The sequence below is a fragment of the Caloenas nicobarica genome, chromosome Z, assembly GCF_036013445.1.
Source record: "Caloenas nicobarica isolate bCalNic1 chromosome Z, bCalNic1.hap1, whole genome shotgun sequence".
Classification (NCBI taxonomy): domain Eukaryota; kingdom Metazoa; phylum Chordata; class Aves; order Columbiformes; family Columbidae; genus Caloenas; species Caloenas nicobarica.
The window spans coordinates 25,592,724-25,614,742 of record NC_088284.1 but is presented as its reverse complement, the minus strand read 5'-3'; the positions used below and the strand labels follow the sequence as shown (position 1 = coordinate 25,614,742).

Genomic DNA, 22,019 nt, shown 5'->3' with positions numbered 1-22,019 from the left:
AAAGGGACCTGGGGGTCCTGGTGGACAGCAGGATGACCATGAGCCAGCACTGTGCCCTTGTGGCCACGAAGGCCAATGGCATCCTGGGGTGTATTAGAAGGGCTGTGGTTAGTAGGTCGAGAGAGGTTCTCCTTCCCCTCTACTCTGCCCTGGTGAGACCACATCTGGAATATTGTGTCCAGTTCTGGGCCCCTCAGTTCAAGAAGGACAGGGAACTGCTGGAGAGGGTCCAGCGCAGGGCAACAAAGATGATGAAAGAAGTGGAGCATCTCCCTTATGAGGAAAGGCTGAGGGAGCTGGGTCTCTTTAGCTTGGAGAAGAGGAGACTGAGAGGTGACCTCATTAATGTTTATAAATATGTAAAGGGTGAGCGTCACGAGGATGGAGCCAGGCTCTTCTCGGTGACAACCAACAGTAAGACAAGGGGTAATGGGTTCAAGCTGGAACACAAGAGGTTCCACTTAAATATGAGAGGAAACTTCTCAGTGAGGGTAACAGAACACTGGAACAGGCTGCCCAGGGAGGTTGTGGATTCTCCTTCTCTGGAGACATTCAAAACCCGCCTGGACGCCTTCCTGTGTAACCTCACCTAGGTGTTCCTGCTCTGGCAGGGGGATTGGACTAGATGATCTTTTGAGGTCCCTTCCAATCCCTGACATTCTGTGATTCTGTGAAAATTTCCTAGTTGCATTTTCATGGAGCAGGGGGCTGGTTTTTTAATTTTTGTTGATGTGATGTTTTATGGAAGAAAAGTAGAACCCTGGTTTGCTAAAAAGCCTCTGTCTCCTGTTGGACTTGCAATTCCATTTTCTTCAGGCTCTCTCTGTCAAAGAGTATGGAAGCCTAGTTTGGCATCAGAAATAATAGCTACATTTTATGAACTTCCCCCAAACAAACACAAAGTTTTAATTTTTTATTCTAGACAGAAAAGGTGATTATCCTTTCAAAGACTAAAGCAGATTAAAACTTTCGTGAGCCAGTCAGCAGAAGTGCTGCCTATACAGACAGAGTACACAGCTCTGGCAGACATGCTGCTTGCCTTCTGTTCCTGCTAGTCTTAAGTGCCATAGAGAAAGTTGTGTTTTGAGCTTCATTTGAGATTACCTGTACTGTTACCAAAGGTGTGACTGCGGCTCAGAAGAGGGTACATCTCACCCTTGCTGTGTGCTGGCAGGAGCCCTCAGCCTGGGGAGCTGTGCCGCTGGTCCCGAGGTCGCGGCTGCTGCCAAGTCCTCCAGCAGAGTTGGAGGGAGCGCAGAGGTGGGCTAATGGGTAGAGAGGAAAATGGCAGATGATTTTCTTCTTGCCAGCCGTTCTTTGCTAGACCTAGGGGACTTACTGTGTGTTTTTGCCTTTGAAAAAGTACTTTAAAAAAACTTAACAACAACAACAACAACCAAACACAAACCCCAAAAAGACCCACAAAAACAACATCAATGACAAAAATTTGGGGACGATTTTGAGAATAGCTGTTATACATGAAGTCCAGTTTAGTGCGGTGTGCCACCTGCTGCAAATTATTAAAGCTTCAGACTTCAGGCTTAAATACATATTAGAGCATATTGCAGGGCACATATTTTCTTGTCTTCCTTTTGAAATAATCTGTAAGATTTTTTAATGAACTCTTAAAATGAACTTTATGTACCTTGCTAGAAAAGGCAATTTTTGTTTCAAATTGTGTGTCTTATTTTAAGATGGTAGAAAAATACACATGCCGAAGTAGAGCAAACTGACTTTTGGAAGGCGAGTTTAAATATGATGGTTTTAAAACTTTCAAGTGTTTGCAATCTAAATCTTGTTGTAACAGTTTTAAATATCAGAGTAGGTGGAGATTCAAAGTCAGAGACAGCACCTCAGCTAGTAGGAGGAGTACTGAAGGCTTGACTTCCAGCCTAATCTCATTGGGGAAGCCTAGAAGACAGAAAATGTGTGAAAGAGATGGTTTCCATAAACTTCAGTTTGATAAGAAAAATAAAAATAAGCACAATAAACGATGTATATTTCATATTTAGAGTATAAAGGCAGAAAATTTGTTCCTAATTTTTTTTTTCTTTTATGCTGTTTGTTCAGGTTGTTGTTGAGTTGCTGCAGTGAATATAGCTGATGTAGCCATCTCAAAATTTTCTTCTTTCAGGAAAAATCCTGCCAATTTCCTGCTGCCGTGCTTTGTGTGTGATTGGAAGAGCACACTGCCTGAAAGGCTAGAGTAATCAGGTTGTGATCACTTGGTCTTAAGCCCTAGGAAGCAAAAGTCTTGAACCTTGAGGAACATTTTGGTTTAGCATCTGTATTGCTGCTTAGCGATAAACAGTAGCAATATAAAATAGCCATCAAATTGTGACTGACATTACACGCACAGGAAACTTCTGTATCTGTCTGTGGATGTGTCTGTTAGTGTCGACAAATTGCAAGTAAATACAAAGCGGGTATCTTAGGAAGGATTTATAACTTTATTTGTAATTAAAATGAACTAACAGCTTGAAAAATAACATGTTAAAAAAATCTGCATGCTCTGTTTCTTCAAGGGGAGTACTGGGAGGTCTAAACAGAGAGTATGCCCGAGATAGATAAGGAAACACAAAATCTATTAAAAATGTGTTAAGATTTCTAAGATTTCAGGTGTATTCCTGATTACCTAAGAAAACATGTCAGTTTTCCTTGTGAGGAAATTATGGGAAGTAAAGTTATAAACCTTATGTAGATTCAGAAACAGTTATTTCAAAATTATTTCTCCGAAGGTTTTCTTGAGAGAGTATGGTGCATTTAAAGATTTTGCAAGCATGGACAAGGGATTTCTTTTTCCTTTCCCTTTGTTCTTACTCCTCCACCCATGGGCCAGTCTATCAAGCAAAAACATTTTGTGGCACAATTGACATATTGCTTGGCAACTTTTCACCTTTTTGCTAATTTGAAACTGTCTGTTTAGTATCAATAGAGGAATTATCTATATGACTTTCTAATCAAGTATAAAACCTTTAAAATAGGTAGATGTCTCTCTGGATGTTATACTTGAAGTGGTAGAAAAACCGGTTGCAGCCTGCATTCTTTCATGGCCCCAGGTTAACTGTTTTTGATGGGAAGGAAAAAGCTTCTCCTGAGCTGTGATGTATTCCTTCTTCTATTTTGAGGTGAATGACAGCTTTCACGCATAGGCTATACTATCTCAAAGCAAGGGCCATGTGACACTAATTTTGTTCTTGATGCATATTTGCTGCAAGTTTGACAAGTAACAAGTTTGACACCTTTAAATTGCTTTCAGTGAATTTTTCCTGTAATGCTATGTCCTGTTCTCCTCAAAATACTGAAAAGGAGGGAAATGAAGGTAACTTCAGACTGCTGTGAAAGAAGATATAAACAGAAGTATTCAGAGTTGAAAGGAAGATTTGCAGCTCTACATTTGGCATAGTATTTACAGAAGTGCATAACTGTGCAACCTGTTTTGCATGTGTGTTAATCTGCACATAACTCTCAAACTCTTACCCCAGCCTCCAAAGGGTGTTTGAGAGATTACTATTGGCACTGATACAAATAATAAATTGTGTTAATATGGATACACTATACCCTTGGCTGATAACCAAAAATAATTTATTTATTTGATATCTTTAAAATTACAAATGAAAACTTTCTGAAATTCTGAACAGTTAGTTGAGTAACCCTCTCCTGTAGTAATGCCGAATGACTGGGGTTTTTAATTATAGCAACCTGTAATTTCTCTGTAAGAAGAGTTTTTTTCTTTTATAGTAATTCAAGCCTATATTTGACTAAATACTGTATTTTCCTTCCTAATAAGTACTGTGATTGTGTTGCATTGCATCTCACCCTTCTCCTCTCCCCCTCGATTTATTTGTAAGTGGGATGTTTAAGTCACATCAGAGGACTCAACTCACTCCTGTGGGTTCATTGTTGAGGGAAATGAATCATACACCTAGGCGTGAGGCATGGGTCTTGCCTGTGTCCGAGGAAAATACTACACAGATTGTCACATTTTAGTGAACCTTTGGCATAGCACATTCCCTAGCTCTAATCTTAATTGTTCTTACATTTTTCTGATGTTTTGGAGATTTTTACCTGGGTTACTTATTTTTCGTCCCCTTTTCCTCCCCCTTTCCTCCCCTTTTTTTTCCTCATTTTTCCCCTTGCTTTTCTCTCTCTTTCTCTCTTTCTCTCTTTCTCTCTATTTAGACATGAAGTAGTTGAAGAAACAGCCATGTGCCTGCAAAACCATTAGATAAACACATAATATTAGGCTGACAAACCTGAATGCTTATCTTGTGTGTTACTGTTGTTTGATAGGACATTTTGGGTACCAATTAAGTTCTGGTTTCATCTTGGCAGTCTCTGAGAGCTTGAGGATGTTTATTGGATTCACATTACATTCGGGATTATTGAAGAACTCAGACTTTGAATTTTCCTGTCTTATACACCTTTAAAATAGTTCAAAAGATTAATTAATATGATAGTCTGTGCTATACTGCACCTTTAGAAAGAACCGCTTGCTCTGGAAGACTGGATTTGTCATACCATGAAGTGTGACAGCTGGGATCAGTATTCAGAGGCCAGCGCTTCCTGCCCAGAGCAGCACCACAACATGCTACCTAATGCTCTGGAGAAAGGAGCTGAGAGCAGGTTATGCTCCCTGGATATGAAGAGCTGATGAAAAAGAATATAAGCTTACTTGTCTTGTAGAAATTATGATTTCCAGTTGCTAATAACTTACTGATGCTGAGAATTATTTTTGAAGTGCAGAAAAATGAGTTAAAATGATATCCCAGGGTACAGACTTTCTCATTTTTATTTCTTGTCTGATTAGTGCAAATTTTTTTGATTCTTAAACTTGGACTGTCACTTCCTCAGAATTGAAGTGTAAGCAAGTTCAGAGCAGGTCATTATTCTAATGGAAGATCCTGCAGGAAATACCAAATTTTTCTGGACATTATTAGTTGGTTCTTATAACTACGCCATGATGACTGGCCAGGTATGGAGAGAAAAGGACAACTACACTTTGGTCTTGTTTCGTTTGGGATAGTTGATATGTAGAAACAAAGCTGAGCAGCTACAGAACCTGAGCCAGAAATACAAGGCTGCAAAGTCAACAAAGCAACATACTGCTTTTCTGGCTCCAGTAGCCCATGTAGGGATCCATGAGCTGCTTTCTTCCACGTGCCTGGACAAAAGAGGCCAAATGTTCTGCAGTTCACCACACAATTCTTCTCTTAAGATATGGTACAGTTACAAAGATAAGACTCAGGGTCTGGCAGTGACATGTGATTGAAAAGTCACTGGCTGAAGCTTAGAGTAAATAAGAGAGAAGCTATGTTGCTAGGAAAAAAAAAGACCTTCAAAGAACTGGTCATGGTGTTGGCCTTTCAGTTCACTGAAAATGATTCTCTACCAGTTTTTAAAGTAATGTGATGCTTCAGATGCCTGCAACACTGCCGTGTGTGGCTATGTGAATAGCGTCCCTCTGGCAACTTGCTCTACTTGGTTCTGACGTAGGCAGCTGTTTGGAAAGACTGGGACATCTATCAGATGCTATGGAATTATTTACGGATACATTTGATAGCTATTTGGGTGGTACAGAAACATGTATTGCATTGAAAGCTAATTCTCTCTTCCATATAAGTAATATTGATCTTCAGAAGCTGATGATAAAATAAATGAAGCACTTGTCCTGTTTGTGCATTCTTACTTTGAGTCTGGTTAAATCAATAGAGAAATTAAGCAAGGTCTTGACTAAATCCCATGACCATCTACCTTTAATTAATCAACTTTTTAGTTCCCCTGCAGAAAAGAAAGCAATTGTTCAGGTATGACCTCACTATTCTCTGTAGGAAAAAGTGTGTTCAGAACGTTTGTTAGCCACCTAAATTGTGCTAAATGCAGAATACAGACAGGGAATGCTTAAGGTTCCAGTGTGGTTGGAACAGAGAAGACTATCTCCGTAGGGCAAAATTTGAATACTCTGAGTTGGATGCATAAACTGTAAGGTGTAAATTCATTTTTAGATATTTATTTCTTTACCTTTGTTTAGTGGCTGTCTTTTCTGTTGCACAATGTATAAAATAAGTTAAAATTTTTAGTAAAATATCAATGTTATAGTAATTATGTTGCATTAAATTATCATTTTTTGCCCACGTGTCGCTCAGAAGTGTTGTGTAGTTTTGCTTCACTAAAAATGGATTTTTATTGTTATCAACACTTAGTATATGTGTTTACATTAAAGCTCACTTCTCTCTATCTCAAAGTAAGAAAAGTGTCTATAAAGGATACCTTTAGCACATTTCTGCAAATCACTGTCTTGGAGACATATCAAGTTTTCTACTAGAGTATTGCTGCTGCTGTTTAAATTTTAGTATTAATCCCCATGAGTGTAGTGCTAGATTCAGACATACAAAGAATAGTCCATATCCAAATCATAGTTTAGATAGTTTGACAGCTGTCAAATACATATTTTTTTTTCCTACCTCAATGTTACAACATATGCTGCTCTCCTGGGGAGACAAAAGCCTTCTGTAGATAACCTTGTTGCTTGGCTTCTGTTGAGATGGCTGAGTGCTGCTCAACTGTGTCCTAAAAATTACTGTGGCACATAAGCCTGTACAGTCACTCGTGTTTACTGTTGGGCTCTTCAGGAATCCCTAGTGTGGCTGACAGAACAAAGTAGTTGAAATTGATGCCTTTGCATGTTGTCACCATAGCTCCTCATTCACTGTTCAACTCACTATTGTATCACCATTCTTCTTCTTAAGTGTGTAATTACTTTAATTGGCTTTCCTGACACCTTTTTTCCCTGGTTATGAATTTGCTTGATGGTTTAGAGGTGAACTGGAAGACCTTATCATACTTGGAAATGAGCAACTGCCATGACAGAAACTGCAGGGCTGAGTAAAAAAAGAATGGGCAAAGGTTTACGTGTTAGTACCAAGATATTTCAGTGAGAAGGTAAAGGACTAGACTGGGTGGCACTGGAAGCATGGTAGTTCTGCCCGTACTCAATGGAGCAGAAACTTTCAGGGATGAAAACTGCATCAAGTCAGATTTCCTTCCTTATTTAAACAATGTTAATTTGACGTTTGTGTGTGTGTGTTGGATTTATGGTTGCTTTTTTCCATTTTATTCTTTCAATGGTGATTATTTAGGAGAGAAGATTCAGTGTGTTGCTTCGATTGTTCTAAGTAGAAAGGTTATTTTCAGATACAGGTGCTAAATCTGTTTAATTATTTTTGTTCTAATTAGTTTTTATTATTGTCTTGAAAGGGGCTGACAATATCCGGAAATACTGGAGTCGTTACTACCAAGGATCCCAAGGGGTAATATTTGTATTAGACAGTGCCTCCTCTGAAGATGACCTAGAAACTGCTAGGAATGAACTGCATTCTGCTCTCCAGCACCCACAGTTATGTACTTTGCCGTTTTTAATACTGGCCAATCATCAAGACAAGCCAGCAGCTCGCTCCGTACAAGAGGTATGTTAATGTGGCAGCATCTTGCCTGTTTGTGTTTACTGTCTGCACACCACTCACGCGGTATTACTTATTACCCTGACATCCTAGTTGAGAACTGGCCTCAGTTACTCTTTGCTGTAAGTACACAGACCAAGAACAGTCCCAGCCCCTGAGAACTTGGTCCAATGCACTCTAAACAGACAAGTAATACTTGGATACAAACAGTTCTTCTGTGTTCACCATATTTTGCTTAAGGGAGAAAAGATGTGTTTAAACTACTCTTATCAAAAGCTTCTGGGACAGTGATTTTCTTGTTTTGCTTGGTTTTTTTATTTGCTATTAGTTTTAACCTTGCGCTACCCCATTACTCCATTCTTTGCAACTGCTTAAAGCAGTTCTGAAGTCTTTAATCTAATCCTGTTTTCCTTCTTTTAAGGAGTAATGTTTTTGTCTAATATGTAGTTATCAAGTAGTAAATTATATAATTGTTCCATTCAGTGCACCTTTTGCTCTTAAGTTCCTGAAAAATTCTTCTTACCTACATTCCTATCATGTCACATACCTTTGAGGAAATGCTGAAAGTTACTGATTCTTCATGAGAAGCTCTCCTTATTCTTCTGAAGTTGTAGGAAGAAATTAAAATTTGATTTTGTCATTCTGTTCATAAATGTCATTTAAAGGACTCTTCCTATTAAAGATTGTATGTGAAATCTCCTGTTTGTTCTGTGAGTGTTGTTTTTATTACAGCAGAGAAAAAACTGTTTCTGCGCCTCACTCTGTAGCTTCTTTGTATTTAAACTTGTTGCTTTGTCAGATGCAATTTGTCTAAAATACGATCTTTCTGAAGAGGTTACAATTCAATGCAAAACTTACTGATCTGTAAGGTAACTCCTATTTGTATAGTACAGTTGTATGTACTTTCTGTACTATTTTATTGCTGTCTGTGATTCCTTACTTAGCCAAAAGAAACAGAGGGTAAAAAGTTAAGCTTATTACCTGCTAAGAAGGAAAAGTGTAAATGTGACTGGAGTGTAGTGATGTTTTCAATATGAGAGGAAAAGAATAAGTAAGAACTGTGTAATCTACACTGTAAAATGTTTTATTACATTGTCGGTCCTTTCCTCCAAGAATCTATGCTTATGGAAAAAAAAGAAGAAAAACAGAAATGTCAAGTTACATAAAAAGGTAAACTGAAATGACGCAGGGAAAGAATCTAGAAGTCCTAGGTCTTGTTCATCTAAAAACAGATTTACAAAGATGTAATGAATATTTAAAGGTAGTGTAATATGGATTTTTTATATATCAGTTTACTAATTTATTCTAGTTTATTATGAAATGTGTAAGCAAAGTGTGTATTCCTAAGCCTTCCACTTAAAAAAGACAATATCCTGAGACACAACTGATTTCATTTTACTCATCTGAATATACCCAAAGTGTTTTGATTTTTATTTTCTTTCATAGAGCAATACAAATTACAATTTCCATCAATGGAAATGCTTTTTTCACATGATTTAAGTATTTTTAATTTTACTATTTTTTCCTTTTCCAAATAACTGAATTGAATTGAAAGTTAATTGGGGATTGTGATTGTGATTTAAGAAATGTTCCTTCTCTGTTTTCATGTAAATAGTGAATACGGGAGAGAAACAATGCCTTTATGCAGCATGATATATGGCAGTTAGTTAGCTCTACAGCAAATTATAGATGTAAGTCTCCAACTTGCAGTTGACCCTATCTGGATAGACTTCTGGGGCTATACTGAATATTTTGTGTATTCAGACTTAGCATTTCTTCTCTTTTATTGACAATACCATCGTTTTATCCTCATCCATTATTACAAATTGCTTGATATCTTAATAGAGGAATAAATCCTTATGTGCTTACAGTAGCGTTTAGATGTGTTTCTACTGCATGCTCTAGTAAGAAAATATCTTTTGGTGTATTGTCATAGCAAACAAGTCTTGATGGCTACTTTGAATGTGTATGAAATGCTGAATACAAGAATTTTGTTAAAAGTGCACAGCTTGTGCATATTTTCAGAAAAAAATGCACTCTGTATCAAGAGCTCAGTGTATGTCTCTGAAATGCTTTACTTAAGAGTAGTAGGAAACAAAATGACAAAAAAAAAAGAAAAAAAGGAGAATGTCATAAAGCTGTTACTTTGTCCCTGGAAAAATGATGTCCTGTGCTTGCTGTGTATGCGAAGTGGGAGCCTTACTGGTCTATTTTACAGATGTTTAAATGGAAATTTCTTGCTTTCTTAAAGGCTTTCAGTGCTGTTGTTCTCATTATGGACATGTGACATGAAAGTAAAATGCTGAATCATGGAACCATTCTTTATTTCACAAAGAGTATATTTAAGGATTTAACAAAAATAATCTGTTGTGCATCGAGAGTTGTATTAGACATTTTTACAGAACGAAGTCCATTAATTGTAGATATCTCCTCACTTTTTTTAATAAGACAGATGAATCATAGTTGAAATTTAGAAGTATGCATGCATTATTTTAGGCAACAAGTTGCCTTTTTTTAATGGATATGACAGGACCCGTTGGAGTATAACTAAAGAAACTGTGTGAGTTGAGTGGTGCATTATAGGAATTGTAGAAAAATATTTATCTACACCAAAAATCCTTCAAAAACTGTACAAGTGCCAAGCAGTTTCTGCAACAGATGTTAGTTATATTTTCTGTTGGGAAGTGCGGTTCCTTCAGTTTTTCAAAATTTTATGTTTTATTTTAATGTGTTTTCTCCATGCATTGCTTAAATAGAAACAGTATTGTAGAAGCTACATGCAGTATTAAACAATGTCATGAGTAGTTGAATTTGAAACTATTATGGCTAGTTGTAAGGACATCCAAATAATTTGTTTAATTTATGAAATGTAGTTTAACCCAATTTGTTTGCAGGCATGATTGGAGGGTATACTTAATATTATTGAAATGATCAGGAAAAATTACAGGAGAAGTTACACTGAAATAGTAATCAGTAAACGTAATCCTTTTTTCCTGTATTCAGTTGCTGGTCAGCTGTTTCCTATTTTTTTAAATTTTAAAATGAAATCAGGAAAGTAAATTTGACATTACATTCTAGAAACTATAAAATGGAGATATAATTTTAGATATTGTGCCTCTTATTTCTGTTATGTCAAGTTGTATTGTTATTTATTCCACCTTCCCATGTCAAAGATATTTGTAAGTTGTTTTGTTGTTCCTGTGACAGTAGGACCTACTTAAGTGTTTTCAAATAACTACTAAGTGATTTTGACTGAGACATGCTGAAATGAAGACTGTGTATATTAACCAGACTGTAAAACTCAGACAGTCCTATTTGAGTCAATAGGTATGCTGCAAAATAACCTTATTTTAGATTAAAATCACAATAATGAAGAATGAATCATATGTAAGCCAGTTTTGACTGCCGTTTTGGAAACCTCTTGAATTAGGAAATAAAAATAGTTACTAGCGAATAAAATAAATTTAGTTACTCAGCAGATGGGAAGATGGTGGCATATCAGTTTGGCCACTGTTTCCAAAATACAGGGTACAATTCTAAAACAGTACACCTAATTATATATGCTTTTAAAATAAGTGTGTTGCTGACAGAGTGAGCTTTTGTTTTGCTATCACAAAGGCACTTTTGGTTATAACAAGTGTTTTTGATTAGTCAGATTTCTGTTACAGGCTTTAAATATTACAGGAGATTTATGATGGTAAAAGCACTTTAAATTACTTTGCAAGGGAACAGCAGCGTGACTATGATTACCAACTTGTTGATTTTTATTTTGGAACGTGTGCTACTTCATTTAATAATATTGGAAGCTGGATATTGCAGGGGGTCCCTGTGATTTGAACCAGTGTGCAGACTGGGAGTTGCTTTCCTCCCAGGTATGGGCAATACTTAAGAATCACAGATAGGACGCATCTGAAGCTGTCCATATGTCCTATGGAGCAAACACTTGTCCGAAGCTGTTGAGGACTTCTGGAAGCCACGTAGGACTGGCCAAATGAGAAACCCATTCAAACTGTGAAGCTTTGCTAGTTCAGTGGTGAAGCAGCTGCATGTTAAGGCTGCTCTTGATATTGCAGGTTACTAGATGATCATGTCCCTTCCAACAGAACTATTCTAGGATCATATATACGAAGGCATTCATAGAGTTTAACAGTAGTACCAGGGGAGATCATTGAAGATATATTCTAAATTCCTGCTTTTAAAAATGCTCAAACTTTTAAATATAGACTTACCAGTAGACAGTGAACCAAAAGTCATCTTAGTCTGTTTTAAGATTTATATTATCTTTTAAAATACTGTTGTCAGGGGAAAAAAGTGAAAAGGTTATGCAGTGAGCCAATTACAAGAGCTTTTTTTCTCTGGCATACAAGATCCTACTTCAAACTAGCCGAACTAATGGGTGTGTGAAAATCCAGAGGAAAGTCTTTCTGATTTTCCTTTTTTCTTCAATACAGCAAGATTAAAAATATCTTCAAATTACAAATAGTATTTTCAAATGCAAGTTAGAAAGGTTGATCCTGTGTTTACCTAGGTTGCAATATATTTATCTGTTTGAGAATATTTTAAGGCATTTGGGTTTTCAATTGTGGACAGTTTAATTTGGTTTTCTGCTAGCAGAAAAGTGAAGGGTGACTCTCCTTGTGAAAAGAGCTACCTTAGGGATGTGAGGGCTAGTGTTTGTTATGCTGCCAGTTTCTTCTCTGTTGTTTATGTCTGGAAATAATTTTGTAGATAAAAAAAGTCTCCTTGATGCCTTAGGTGTCTTAAAGCTAAGTAACCATTGCTGGAGAGTGTCCAGGTGTTTCAGCATCTGTGGAGGCTCTTACTGGTGGCAGCTGGACCACTTGTAGGAACCGCAGTTTCTGAGCCTGCTGATGCTTATGATTCGAGTTGGCTTGCATATGACAGGTTTAATTCCAGGATGTAATTACTGCTTTTTATTTTGGTGTCTTTGTACTGTTTTGCCAAAGTTCATGCCTTTTGTAGTTTCTGCTAGTTGGGGGAATATGGTTTCTTTATGGAAACCCTTTCAATGTAGCAGTGCGTGAATAGTATTATAGATACCATTACTAACAATTTGAAAAGCTGTGTTGAACAGTGACATGTGAGGTGGTTTCGCTTCAGAAAGTATGCGGTATCTCAGCTAACAGTTTTGAGCAGATAATGCCTCCAGCAGCAGGTACCACAGAAACTTAGCCTGAAGCTGAGAGTGAAAATGGAAGTGTTCTCTGCAGTCTGTCCCATCTTCACCCTGGTCAAACCTCTCAAATTGGTTCACCTATCTGAATTCTTAAAGACCAGCTGTTGCTAATCCATGTACTTTATGACAGGGACATCCATAGCAAAGTTAAATCAAGGGCAGATTTTTGGTTCCTCAACAAACTGTTTCTGAAATGATTTATCTTCAAATTACTGCAGCACGTAGCCAAATGTGGATTCCTACCCTGTTTTGAGATCATAGTGACCTTAATGACCTTAATATTTGCAATCCCCTCACTGCAAATACTTCTTCTCATCCAAGGTGTATCCCCTGATATTTGAAGATTGTTTTGGAGCTGGACTCTGCTATTTTGAGTATTGGCTGCTTCCTTCACAACTGTGGCCTTTGCAGGAACAGAGGAGTTATTTGTCAGACTTCAGTTACAAACACATTTGCAGAAGAGGAGGACATTATTAAACTGATGTTTAGGAAATATTAGTTTTGCCATGTTTAGAACTATACAGAAATAACTCCTATTTAAATGTCTCATAGGGACTCTCGTTGTGATTAAAGAATTTCTTCAGACCTGTGAGGAACATGATTTAGATATAAAAAGATCGTAAAATAAAAGAATGTAAATAAAATCCAGTGTAAAAGATAAGCAACATCTTAAATAAAAGTAGTCTGTGAGTAGTTCCATATCTTAGGTAGAAGTGAACTGCAAAAATTTTGTACTGTTGCAAGCCTGTGTTCAATGTAAGTATTTAGCAGGTAGTGTTTGCTTTAATAATTTCACAGTTCAAATGATCATACTAATAGAAAGTTGGGTAGTAAATATTTATTACTGCAAAATGGAAGTGAGCATATAAAGAAATCAAAACAAAAAACTGCAAATCTTGGAAGAAGCTGGATTTTTCTGTTGTCTTTGAGTCACTGGCATGGGAGGAAATAACGATGAGCAAAGAAGAAATTAAGATGATCTGAAAATTAATTGTAAAGTCTTTTTAAGGATTTTAAATAAATCTATCTAAAGTGGTTCTACTTTTTGTGAAAATCTTTGTATAAAAAGTTGACATGAAGAATCCAAACCATAAGCATACTCTCTTCTTGACATGGATTTCTGTTTCAATTATGTTTTATAATAAAAAAGAAATGACAGATGAAACTCCAATACATTTTCAATATACCCAAAGATGAATTGGAATTGTCTATAATTTTTAGGTGAAGAGTACAGCTTACAAATAACTGCTGTACCGATACACATGGTCCAATTAACAAATAAAAGTGTATCTCTGAATATTAAATTCCTAGTCCTATTGTTGATGAAGAAATAAGTCTGCAAGGAGCTGAGTTGAAAGAGTACCCATAGAAACTTTGAATTGGAATAACCCTTCTGAAGATAGAGACAAAATGCTTGAGCACACCTGAAAATACACACATACTGCAGAATGTACAGGGAGCTGAAGAACAGAGTGGACTAGCTAAGACAGGGGAGTGGAAGTACTGTCCTCCTACACCAGTTTTCATGACATCAGACTGTCCTTAGAGAAGTAAATCTCTTGAATGGTGTTTGCAGCTCATGATGCAAAGTACAAGTCTGCAAAAAAGCTGCATGTTTTAGAGTAGATTTTAAAGACTATAGCTGTATACCGTTTCAAAAACAGTAGCTTGATTTTTAAAGCACCGTTTGTGTCTGCAAATGGCTGTTTTATATGCATATAGGTGGGCGTACTTGGAGTGTTTATTTTACCAGCAGTATTGACTTGCATGCTGTACTCTTTGCCTATGCTATCCTTCAGGTGTGATAGTCTGACGCTGTGGCCATGTGATGAACTGGTTTGGCCATAAAAATTACTTACTACTCCCCTCCTTCCTCCTGGTCTTATTTTCAAACAGTCCGAGCTCATGAGACAATTGGCTAAGTTAATGTACAGGCACAAACAAGAGGTGGAAGGAAGGTGAGAGTGGAAGTGGTACTGGTGCAGAAAAATAGTGGTATGGAACTCTAAATCCCAATGAAACTTAGACCTTTCTCCCTGCCACCTTTCTAATTCACCTTTTTTCCCTGATCCCACTACAGTGAACCTCAGTAGAAGAAGGTTATACAGGAAATTCTGGGAAATAGTTTTCCCCTGTTACTTAACAAGGAAGGTTCTGGAGTAGGTCTGCAAGGGCCTTTACTGAAGTTGAGAGAAAGGTATGAAAGAAGCATTTATTTTCACTATGTGCTTTGAAAAGTAAACGTCCTTGTTGTCTTCCTAACCAGGGAATTAAAAAAAAAATGTCATTCAAAGAGGAGGAGTTGGTTATGCATGCAGAACTAAACATAGCAACTGTGAAGTTAGAGCATAATCTGTATAAATAAAAAGCAAAGTGATTAGAGAAATTTTCATATGCTTTCAGATACAAAAATCTGTATTCATCTTTCAGTAAGTGTTTTTCATAAATATTTGTATGCTTACAAATGCTTATATAGTATTCATTAAAGACTGCTGGAGCTCAGAAGAGTGCAGCTTTTTAGAGTTCTTTCTGAAACCTTTTTTGTTTGGCCAAAAGTTGCTGGGCTTCAGTAGAGGATTACATGAAATACTGAGGCCCGTTGGATACAAACCTGACTACACAATCATAAAGATCCTTTTGGGCCTCTAAGTCTGTGATACTGCTGTTCAGAGGAATTCCTAAGTGCTCAAAAATTTAATTACTGATTGAGACATTTTACATGAGCAGATCTGTTTCTTTCAGAATAAATAACTATTTCAAATGGAACAAAAGAGTGGCTATATAACTGCTTTCCAAATACAACTCTACAATTTTTTAAAAAGAGGTTTCAGGATCAGATGAAAAAGAATGGAAAATTATTTAGCAATGCACTGGATCAAGTTTGTGAAAACTCTGCTATTGTGCAAGTGATTTAGGATGTGGGTTTTTTTCGGACATCCTTCTTATATTTACTACAATTAATTAATAAGTACCAGAATACAAGTTGCTGCTTTTTAAAAGATGAGGACATATCCTCCCCCCACCTTTTTTTATTATTAAGAGAAAGTATTATAATGTCTTTATTGCTAAAATAAGCTTACTGATTGAAGGGAAGTTAACTATATTGTAAACTTTCTATTTACCAAGCAGGAAGCTCTTTGATCATTTTGCATAGCTGAACTTTTTTCTGTATTATTTATATTTGTTACTCAATATGACAGAAATAAATAATTAAAAAAAAGTTGATTATGATCGCATAATCTTCATTACACTAGAGCAGGCATGCAGTGTATTAAATGAATTTCTCGTCTCAGTCTGTTCTGCAGGAATTAGGTACTCATACTGCATGGGAGATCATGATAAGCATCTTTATTGGTCATGTCAGGGAGGTTCAAGAATAACCGAACAGGAAAAAATCCATCCATTTAATATTTGTGTAGGCGTTTAAAGTTTTAAGTATGTGCCTGAAAACTAGAAATTGTTCACATCAGCACTACCTGCACTGTGAAATAACATTGATTAATATTGTCTGTAATTCCCAACATCTCAAAGAGCTTGCTGGAAATGTGTCTATGCAGAGTTTCTTTAAACCTGCATCAAACAGAACATGTTCAGAGTTCAGCTTGGGTATTGGGTACTTTTGGGACCTTTTCAAACTCAGCATTTCTGAAGGTGCTTGAGAGGAATTTCTCTTGGGCATTAGTTGTAGCATGGGTGAAAGGAGAATTAGACCATCAGAGGCTGAAACTACTTTAGATGGGTGAGCATAAAATTCCTTTGAAAGGGAATGAACAATGCAGCTCTCGACATGGTGATGATGGCATATGTATGAGACTTTATGAAACAATGACATATTTCCAAGTGACATGATAGGGAAAGGATCGTCTTTGCATCAGCATTCTGGATACATGTTACTGGGACAACTGCTGCAGTTGTCAAGGACCAAGAAGGAAAGATGTAGGATTGTAAGGTGAGATCAAATCCTTTCCTATCCATTCTCAGTGCTGAACTAGTTCCTTCACCCAGGATTCCTGCAAGCCATTATGTGTCTGGAAGAATCTTAGATGCTATGTGGGTGTAAGGGAAGCCAAAAATGGTTCCCAAGTTAAGAGCTTGACTGTTGGACACGACATTGTAGTTTTTGAAAAGGGGATAATCCAGAGATAAGGAGCAAGACGAGGAAAAGAAGGGGACAGGTGACAGATGTCATGCACCTCTTTCCCTGCCTCTTCCCAAGATTTTACTGGCGGTAAAGCAGAAGAGACAAGTAGAGAGCAATCTCAGGTTGAAACAGAAATGAAGAATGGAGGGGAGTTCTGCAAATTCAAAAGTGGGGAAGAGTCCACAGTTCAGGGAGGATGAGGTTGCAGTACTCCTGAGTTTTTGCTTAAAGCAGTCAATTTGGAGCTTTCTTCTGTAGGGATGTATGGAGAGAAGAGTGTCCATTATGTTTTCAGAAATCTCATCTGTCTACTTCATAATGACATCTGGTTCAAAAAGAGGAAACCGTTCTCCCATCCCCTTCTTGCAGTGATTCAGCAGCAGATGCAGACATAACCCTGAAGAAACATGAATTATCTACTCTAGCATCTGGTAACAATCTTCCTTCATAAGACTAGAAGCGGAGTTTTGAGTATAATGACATTATTCTAATGATGATTTGTTGATACTGCAGCGTATCATTAGTCATTCTGGAATCTTTATAAGCATAAATGTTTTCTCAAAATAGTTTAAATGTTTAGAAAATCTATTACTGCAGTCTGACATGACACAGTAACTTGTTCTGCTGGAATCTGAACAGCCCAAAATTTTGAGTTAGTCTAGAAAAGAATTATTAGTGAAGGATCATACAAATAGGAAGTGTATCAAAGAAAAAAAATAAAACAATTTTAGGATTTTTTTCTTGAAAAAATGTTAATGTATTGTTAGGATTTACCCAGGTTACTCTTAATATTTTTTCTACTGTTTACAAGAATATAGTATTAGCTGCATTGAATCATCCATGACAATGCATGCATAACATTTCTCAATAGCTTTACATTTCTGATGTTCTCTGTTATCTTTGGTTGTTCACATTTTGCTCAGATGTGGAGTTGCAAGGGTCAGAAATACTGTCTTAAAACTAAAGACTTGATATTTGTGTGTAGACCTTTTTAAAGTTAATGCATGCTGAAGTTCCTTGTTCAAGTATTAATAGGCACTGCAAGGCATCTAGCAAACTGTTAAAAAGCAAAACAAAACCCAAACCCCCCAATCTGCATTAGTGAATGAACTTTTCTTAAAAGGCTGTTTGTTTCATCCACGCAGATGTATAGAGGAGAATAATTGGGATTACTGCATATATTGTTACATATTTGCTGCAATTGCATTAGTTATTTAAAATTAAGTTCTCCCATCTGTCTCTCTGTCAATACAAGTTTGTTCTGCAATCTTTTTCCAATAGTTCTTCATAATGCATTATCATACCATTTGTATTTTCATTTTGTTTTTATGTTACTGTGGTAATAAATACTAAGAAATTATTTCACTGAAATGGTATGAAACATTTGAGTATTTTAAGGATATCTTTCTTCTTGATTTCCTATAGTTTTGTTCTGTTGCAGTAATACATTTGGAAGAGACCATATACTAACTACAAATCTACTACCAAATATTCAGTTCCAAATTAGATACCTTTGTTTATCTCTCCTGATTATGCCTGTACTCATAGTTGAGGGTAAAAGAAGTGACTGAAATTTGAGTTCCTCTCTAGGAAAAATAGAAAACTCTTCAGAGTTGTAAATGAAAAGATGCTCTGTTGCCAATGTTACAGGAAACACTGGGTTCCCTTTAGCTGCGGCAGTGTCTTCATTGGTGGCAGAATGTGAGTTTGTTGTTGTAAAAATATATAACTCATTTTGAATGAGCAGAGTTATCTATGTGATTTTTAAAATGCATTATATAGATTAATCTTTTCATATTTCGTTCATTTCGGGTAAGTAGAGACTATCCAATGTTGCTTTCAAAAGCACATGTATGCACAGAACTTTGTTATACAGCCAATACTCTTCATTGAGTAATTTGCGTATCAAAATTCATTATTTACAGATAAAGTAGTTCTTTTATTTTAAAATACTTTTGTTTGTTTGTTTTGGCCTTATCTGTGTTTTTCTTAGTTATCTTTAATAAACTGCTATGTGTTCTTAAATGATGAACACAGACTACAGAAATAGTTCTGCACATTCTTCAAGTATTGCACATGCCTGCACATCTGTCATGTACCAGAAGAGTCCAGTTTTGGTTGGCTACTTTTTCTGTGGGTATACTACCTGTGTCATTTCTCATGACGTTCAGAATATATCATTTGTTTAAATTAAAATAGTAATTGAATGAAAATGGATTTTAATTACATTTTTGAATAATTAAATATTTATATGACAGAGAGAAAGTCCTCAATAATTTCCATTATTTTTTCTCTTTCTAGTTTTCTTAAGGTAATTTTGAAGTTTTGTGAAATCTCACTCTTAGCTCTTAAAACATAGTCTTACTTTTAGAAAATCTTCTGAATTCCATTTTAAAGCGAAATGGAGTGTTGTTAAGGGGGAGAGAAAAAGCTTAGAATCTTTGTATTCTGATTTATTATACAGAAGGCTGTTTTTTTAACAAAAAAGGGCTTTTTTTTTTTTCTTTTTTTCCTCTCCACTATTCTCAGTCTCTTTTGATCATTGATCTGGGTGACCCCACGCTCAGGGGTTTTTTCTTCATTTGACATGGACAGATTTTTGAAGTATAGCTCTCCTTTGGGAACCTCGAGCAGTTCCACTTGACTAACCTGTGATCTAATGAGCAGTAATGCAGGGTTACAGTGACCATTTTGTTTGCTTTGAGGGAGGATGGCTAGACAGAGAGTGGGAGAGAGGCGGTGTCTGTGGAGAAAAAAGATGCAGGGTGATCGAACAGTGTGAAAAAGACTTGTTAGCCCACATTAGTGTGCCTGATTTACTTCACAACAGGTCAAGAAAGGCCAAAGGCAGGATTGTCATTAAATTGCAAAGTTGAAAATCCCAGTATTCAAAAGCATCCAGATTTCTGAAAGTTGTAAATTAGAAAGTTTGTGGTGGCTGAATGTTCCAGGAAGATATACAGAAGTACCAGCTTCTCTAAAACATGAAAGGTACCTTATAAAATCATGCTGTAAATATGAAAAGAAAACTAGCTTTTTAAAGTACTTTCATGGTTGACTGTTTTACAATGAGACTGGGTGCAAAAGAAAGGCCAAACACTAACAAGGTCGTTGCACTTTCTTTATGAGCCCTGGGGACCCCTTAATTATGTGCCCGTGCTGCTTATTTTGTGATCTGTAGAGTGTATGTGTGCGCGTGTTCGTATAATATATATTTTTAATTTGTATTTATTAAATACACACACATATATACACGCATGTACGCATATATGTTAAAATGATCACAGCGGTTCCCAGTAATGTAACTTTCTAGTCTTCTGCAGCGTATTATATTTTTATCTCATATCCTTTATTTTTTCTCTTGGAGTGAATGTTAAATATTAATCTTCATGTCATTGGCCATGAAATGAATACAGACTTATCTTAAATTTACATTTCCAAATGCAGAAACCAAAACGCCATTGTTTGTATGTTCTGAAGAATTATTTTTCCTAATAGTAAATGTTGCTTCCTAACACTTGATTTCGACTTGACAGCCTGTCTTTAAGACAGACTAATGTACATTCTCTTCTTTCATTAATATTGGCAATTTTTTAATTGCTGCTTTGCTTTGCAATTAAAAAAAAAAAGAAAAGTTGAAGCTACCTGTTTCTGAATTTATATTTCCTTTTCTGTTTCATTCACTTACTTAGCAGTGGCCTGAGTATCCAGGATTTAAAGAGTACAACTACTGTGCAAAATATCCTTTTAAGCTGTTGCATTGAGAGCCTTTAACTCATAGCAAACTCTTGTCATTGCTATTTTTGATCCGGCTGGCTTTAGTAAAAATCAAAGTGCAGCCTTTTAGCTATGTTATCATTGTTCATTGAAGCAGCAGGTAATAAAACAAATGGGTGGTCTTAGGGGTAAGGTACTTTTTCTGTCTGTGACCAGAAGTTTCACTAATTGATTCTTACTCCTATTGGCTGTCAAAAATCAGTTTTCCACAACTGGCATACAACTATGTTAATTTTAGATGGTCCTATGGGGACAGTTTGTTGTCTTGATCTTTGTCTGTCTCATTACAACTAGTAAATATGTAAAGTTAAACATCTGAGAAGAGCTGACAATAATTAGGAGAATTTTCTTATCTGACTTCAGGAACTGTGCTCCCCTTGATCATTCCAATGATTTCATTGGCAATAAGGGAATGTCTCTTCTTTGTTAAAAGGAAAAGAAGACAATAGGATGTCAGGCTAATCATGTTGAACATTAGCTTTTGGGTTTTACTTGCATTGGATTATGTATTAATATGTGGTGCCAGATTATTTTTTGTTTATCTTGATCCTCTTTTGTTTGCAGTGAACATATGGTATAGTTTAACCTCCTGATAAATTGAAGTTTACATGACAGCCGAACATGGGAAACAAAGTACATTTTCTATATACAATGCTGCATTGCTTGATTACTTTCCCAGTGTGTCACTCATGGTTTTACCATATCATAAAAATATCTTACTGTTAGAATTTTAATATAGAATTAATTTATTTTGAAACAATGTAGTGTCCAAAGTTACTTAGTGGTTACTAGAATCAGAGACTAGTCTCAAAGAATTTTAGCAGGGTATATATTCATTTTCTCAATTATTTTAACTAATGTTTATTTGCAGCAGCTTGGTGGAGATACATTCTAGGAAACTCTGCACTTAACTAGCTTCCTCTGTAGCTTTAGGTCATTTTAGTCAATAGAAACTTATTAGGGCATAAAACGATGGGAAAATGTTCAACAAATCAGAATACTGAATCAAAACACACTTAAGCTTTACTACTATTCTCTTTCCATTGACGTTCTCCATTCCCTAAATAACATTGTCTGTGCAGTGTCTATGCACTCTTCATTAGCTCTTCTATTTGATTTAATTATTCAGTTACTCAGTGTGCCTGAATTAAGTCATCTCTGCCAATCTGCTTCTTACAAAGTGTTTGGTCAGTGAGAAGAGACTGATGTCATCTCTCTGGACTAATTTTTGGGGGTGTTTAGGAATCAAGACACTGGGACAGTATTTTAAAATTGGCTTATAAACAGGAGTCAATCCAAGAGTAGATTAATGTACTGATGCTGCCAGTTGCAGGCAGTTGAAGAGTAAGAATTACTTACCCATCTGAAGAACATGGTAAACTTTCATATATTCTTGTTGGCTTTCTTAAAGACATGAATAGTTCTTGCAGCTTAATGACTGGAA

The 22,019-nt window shown here is 36.3% G+C and overlaps 1 protein-coding gene across 3 annotated transcripts in view; it reads left to right on the top strand.

Moving 5' to 3' along the window:
• ARL15 (ADP ribosylation factor like GTPase 15) overlaps positions 1-22,019 on the top strand; it is a 230,542-nt gene that overhangs the window by 87,399 nt on the left and 121,124 nt on the right. For all 3 annotated transcript variants that reach the window (XM_065657676.1, XM_065657674.1, XM_065657675.1), the window contains one exon: positions 7,258-7,466. In XM_065657676.1, the coding sequence (XP_065513748.1) occupies positions 7,258-7,466 (209 nt within the window). The remainder of the gene's footprint in view (positions 1-7,257; positions 7,467-22,019) is intronic.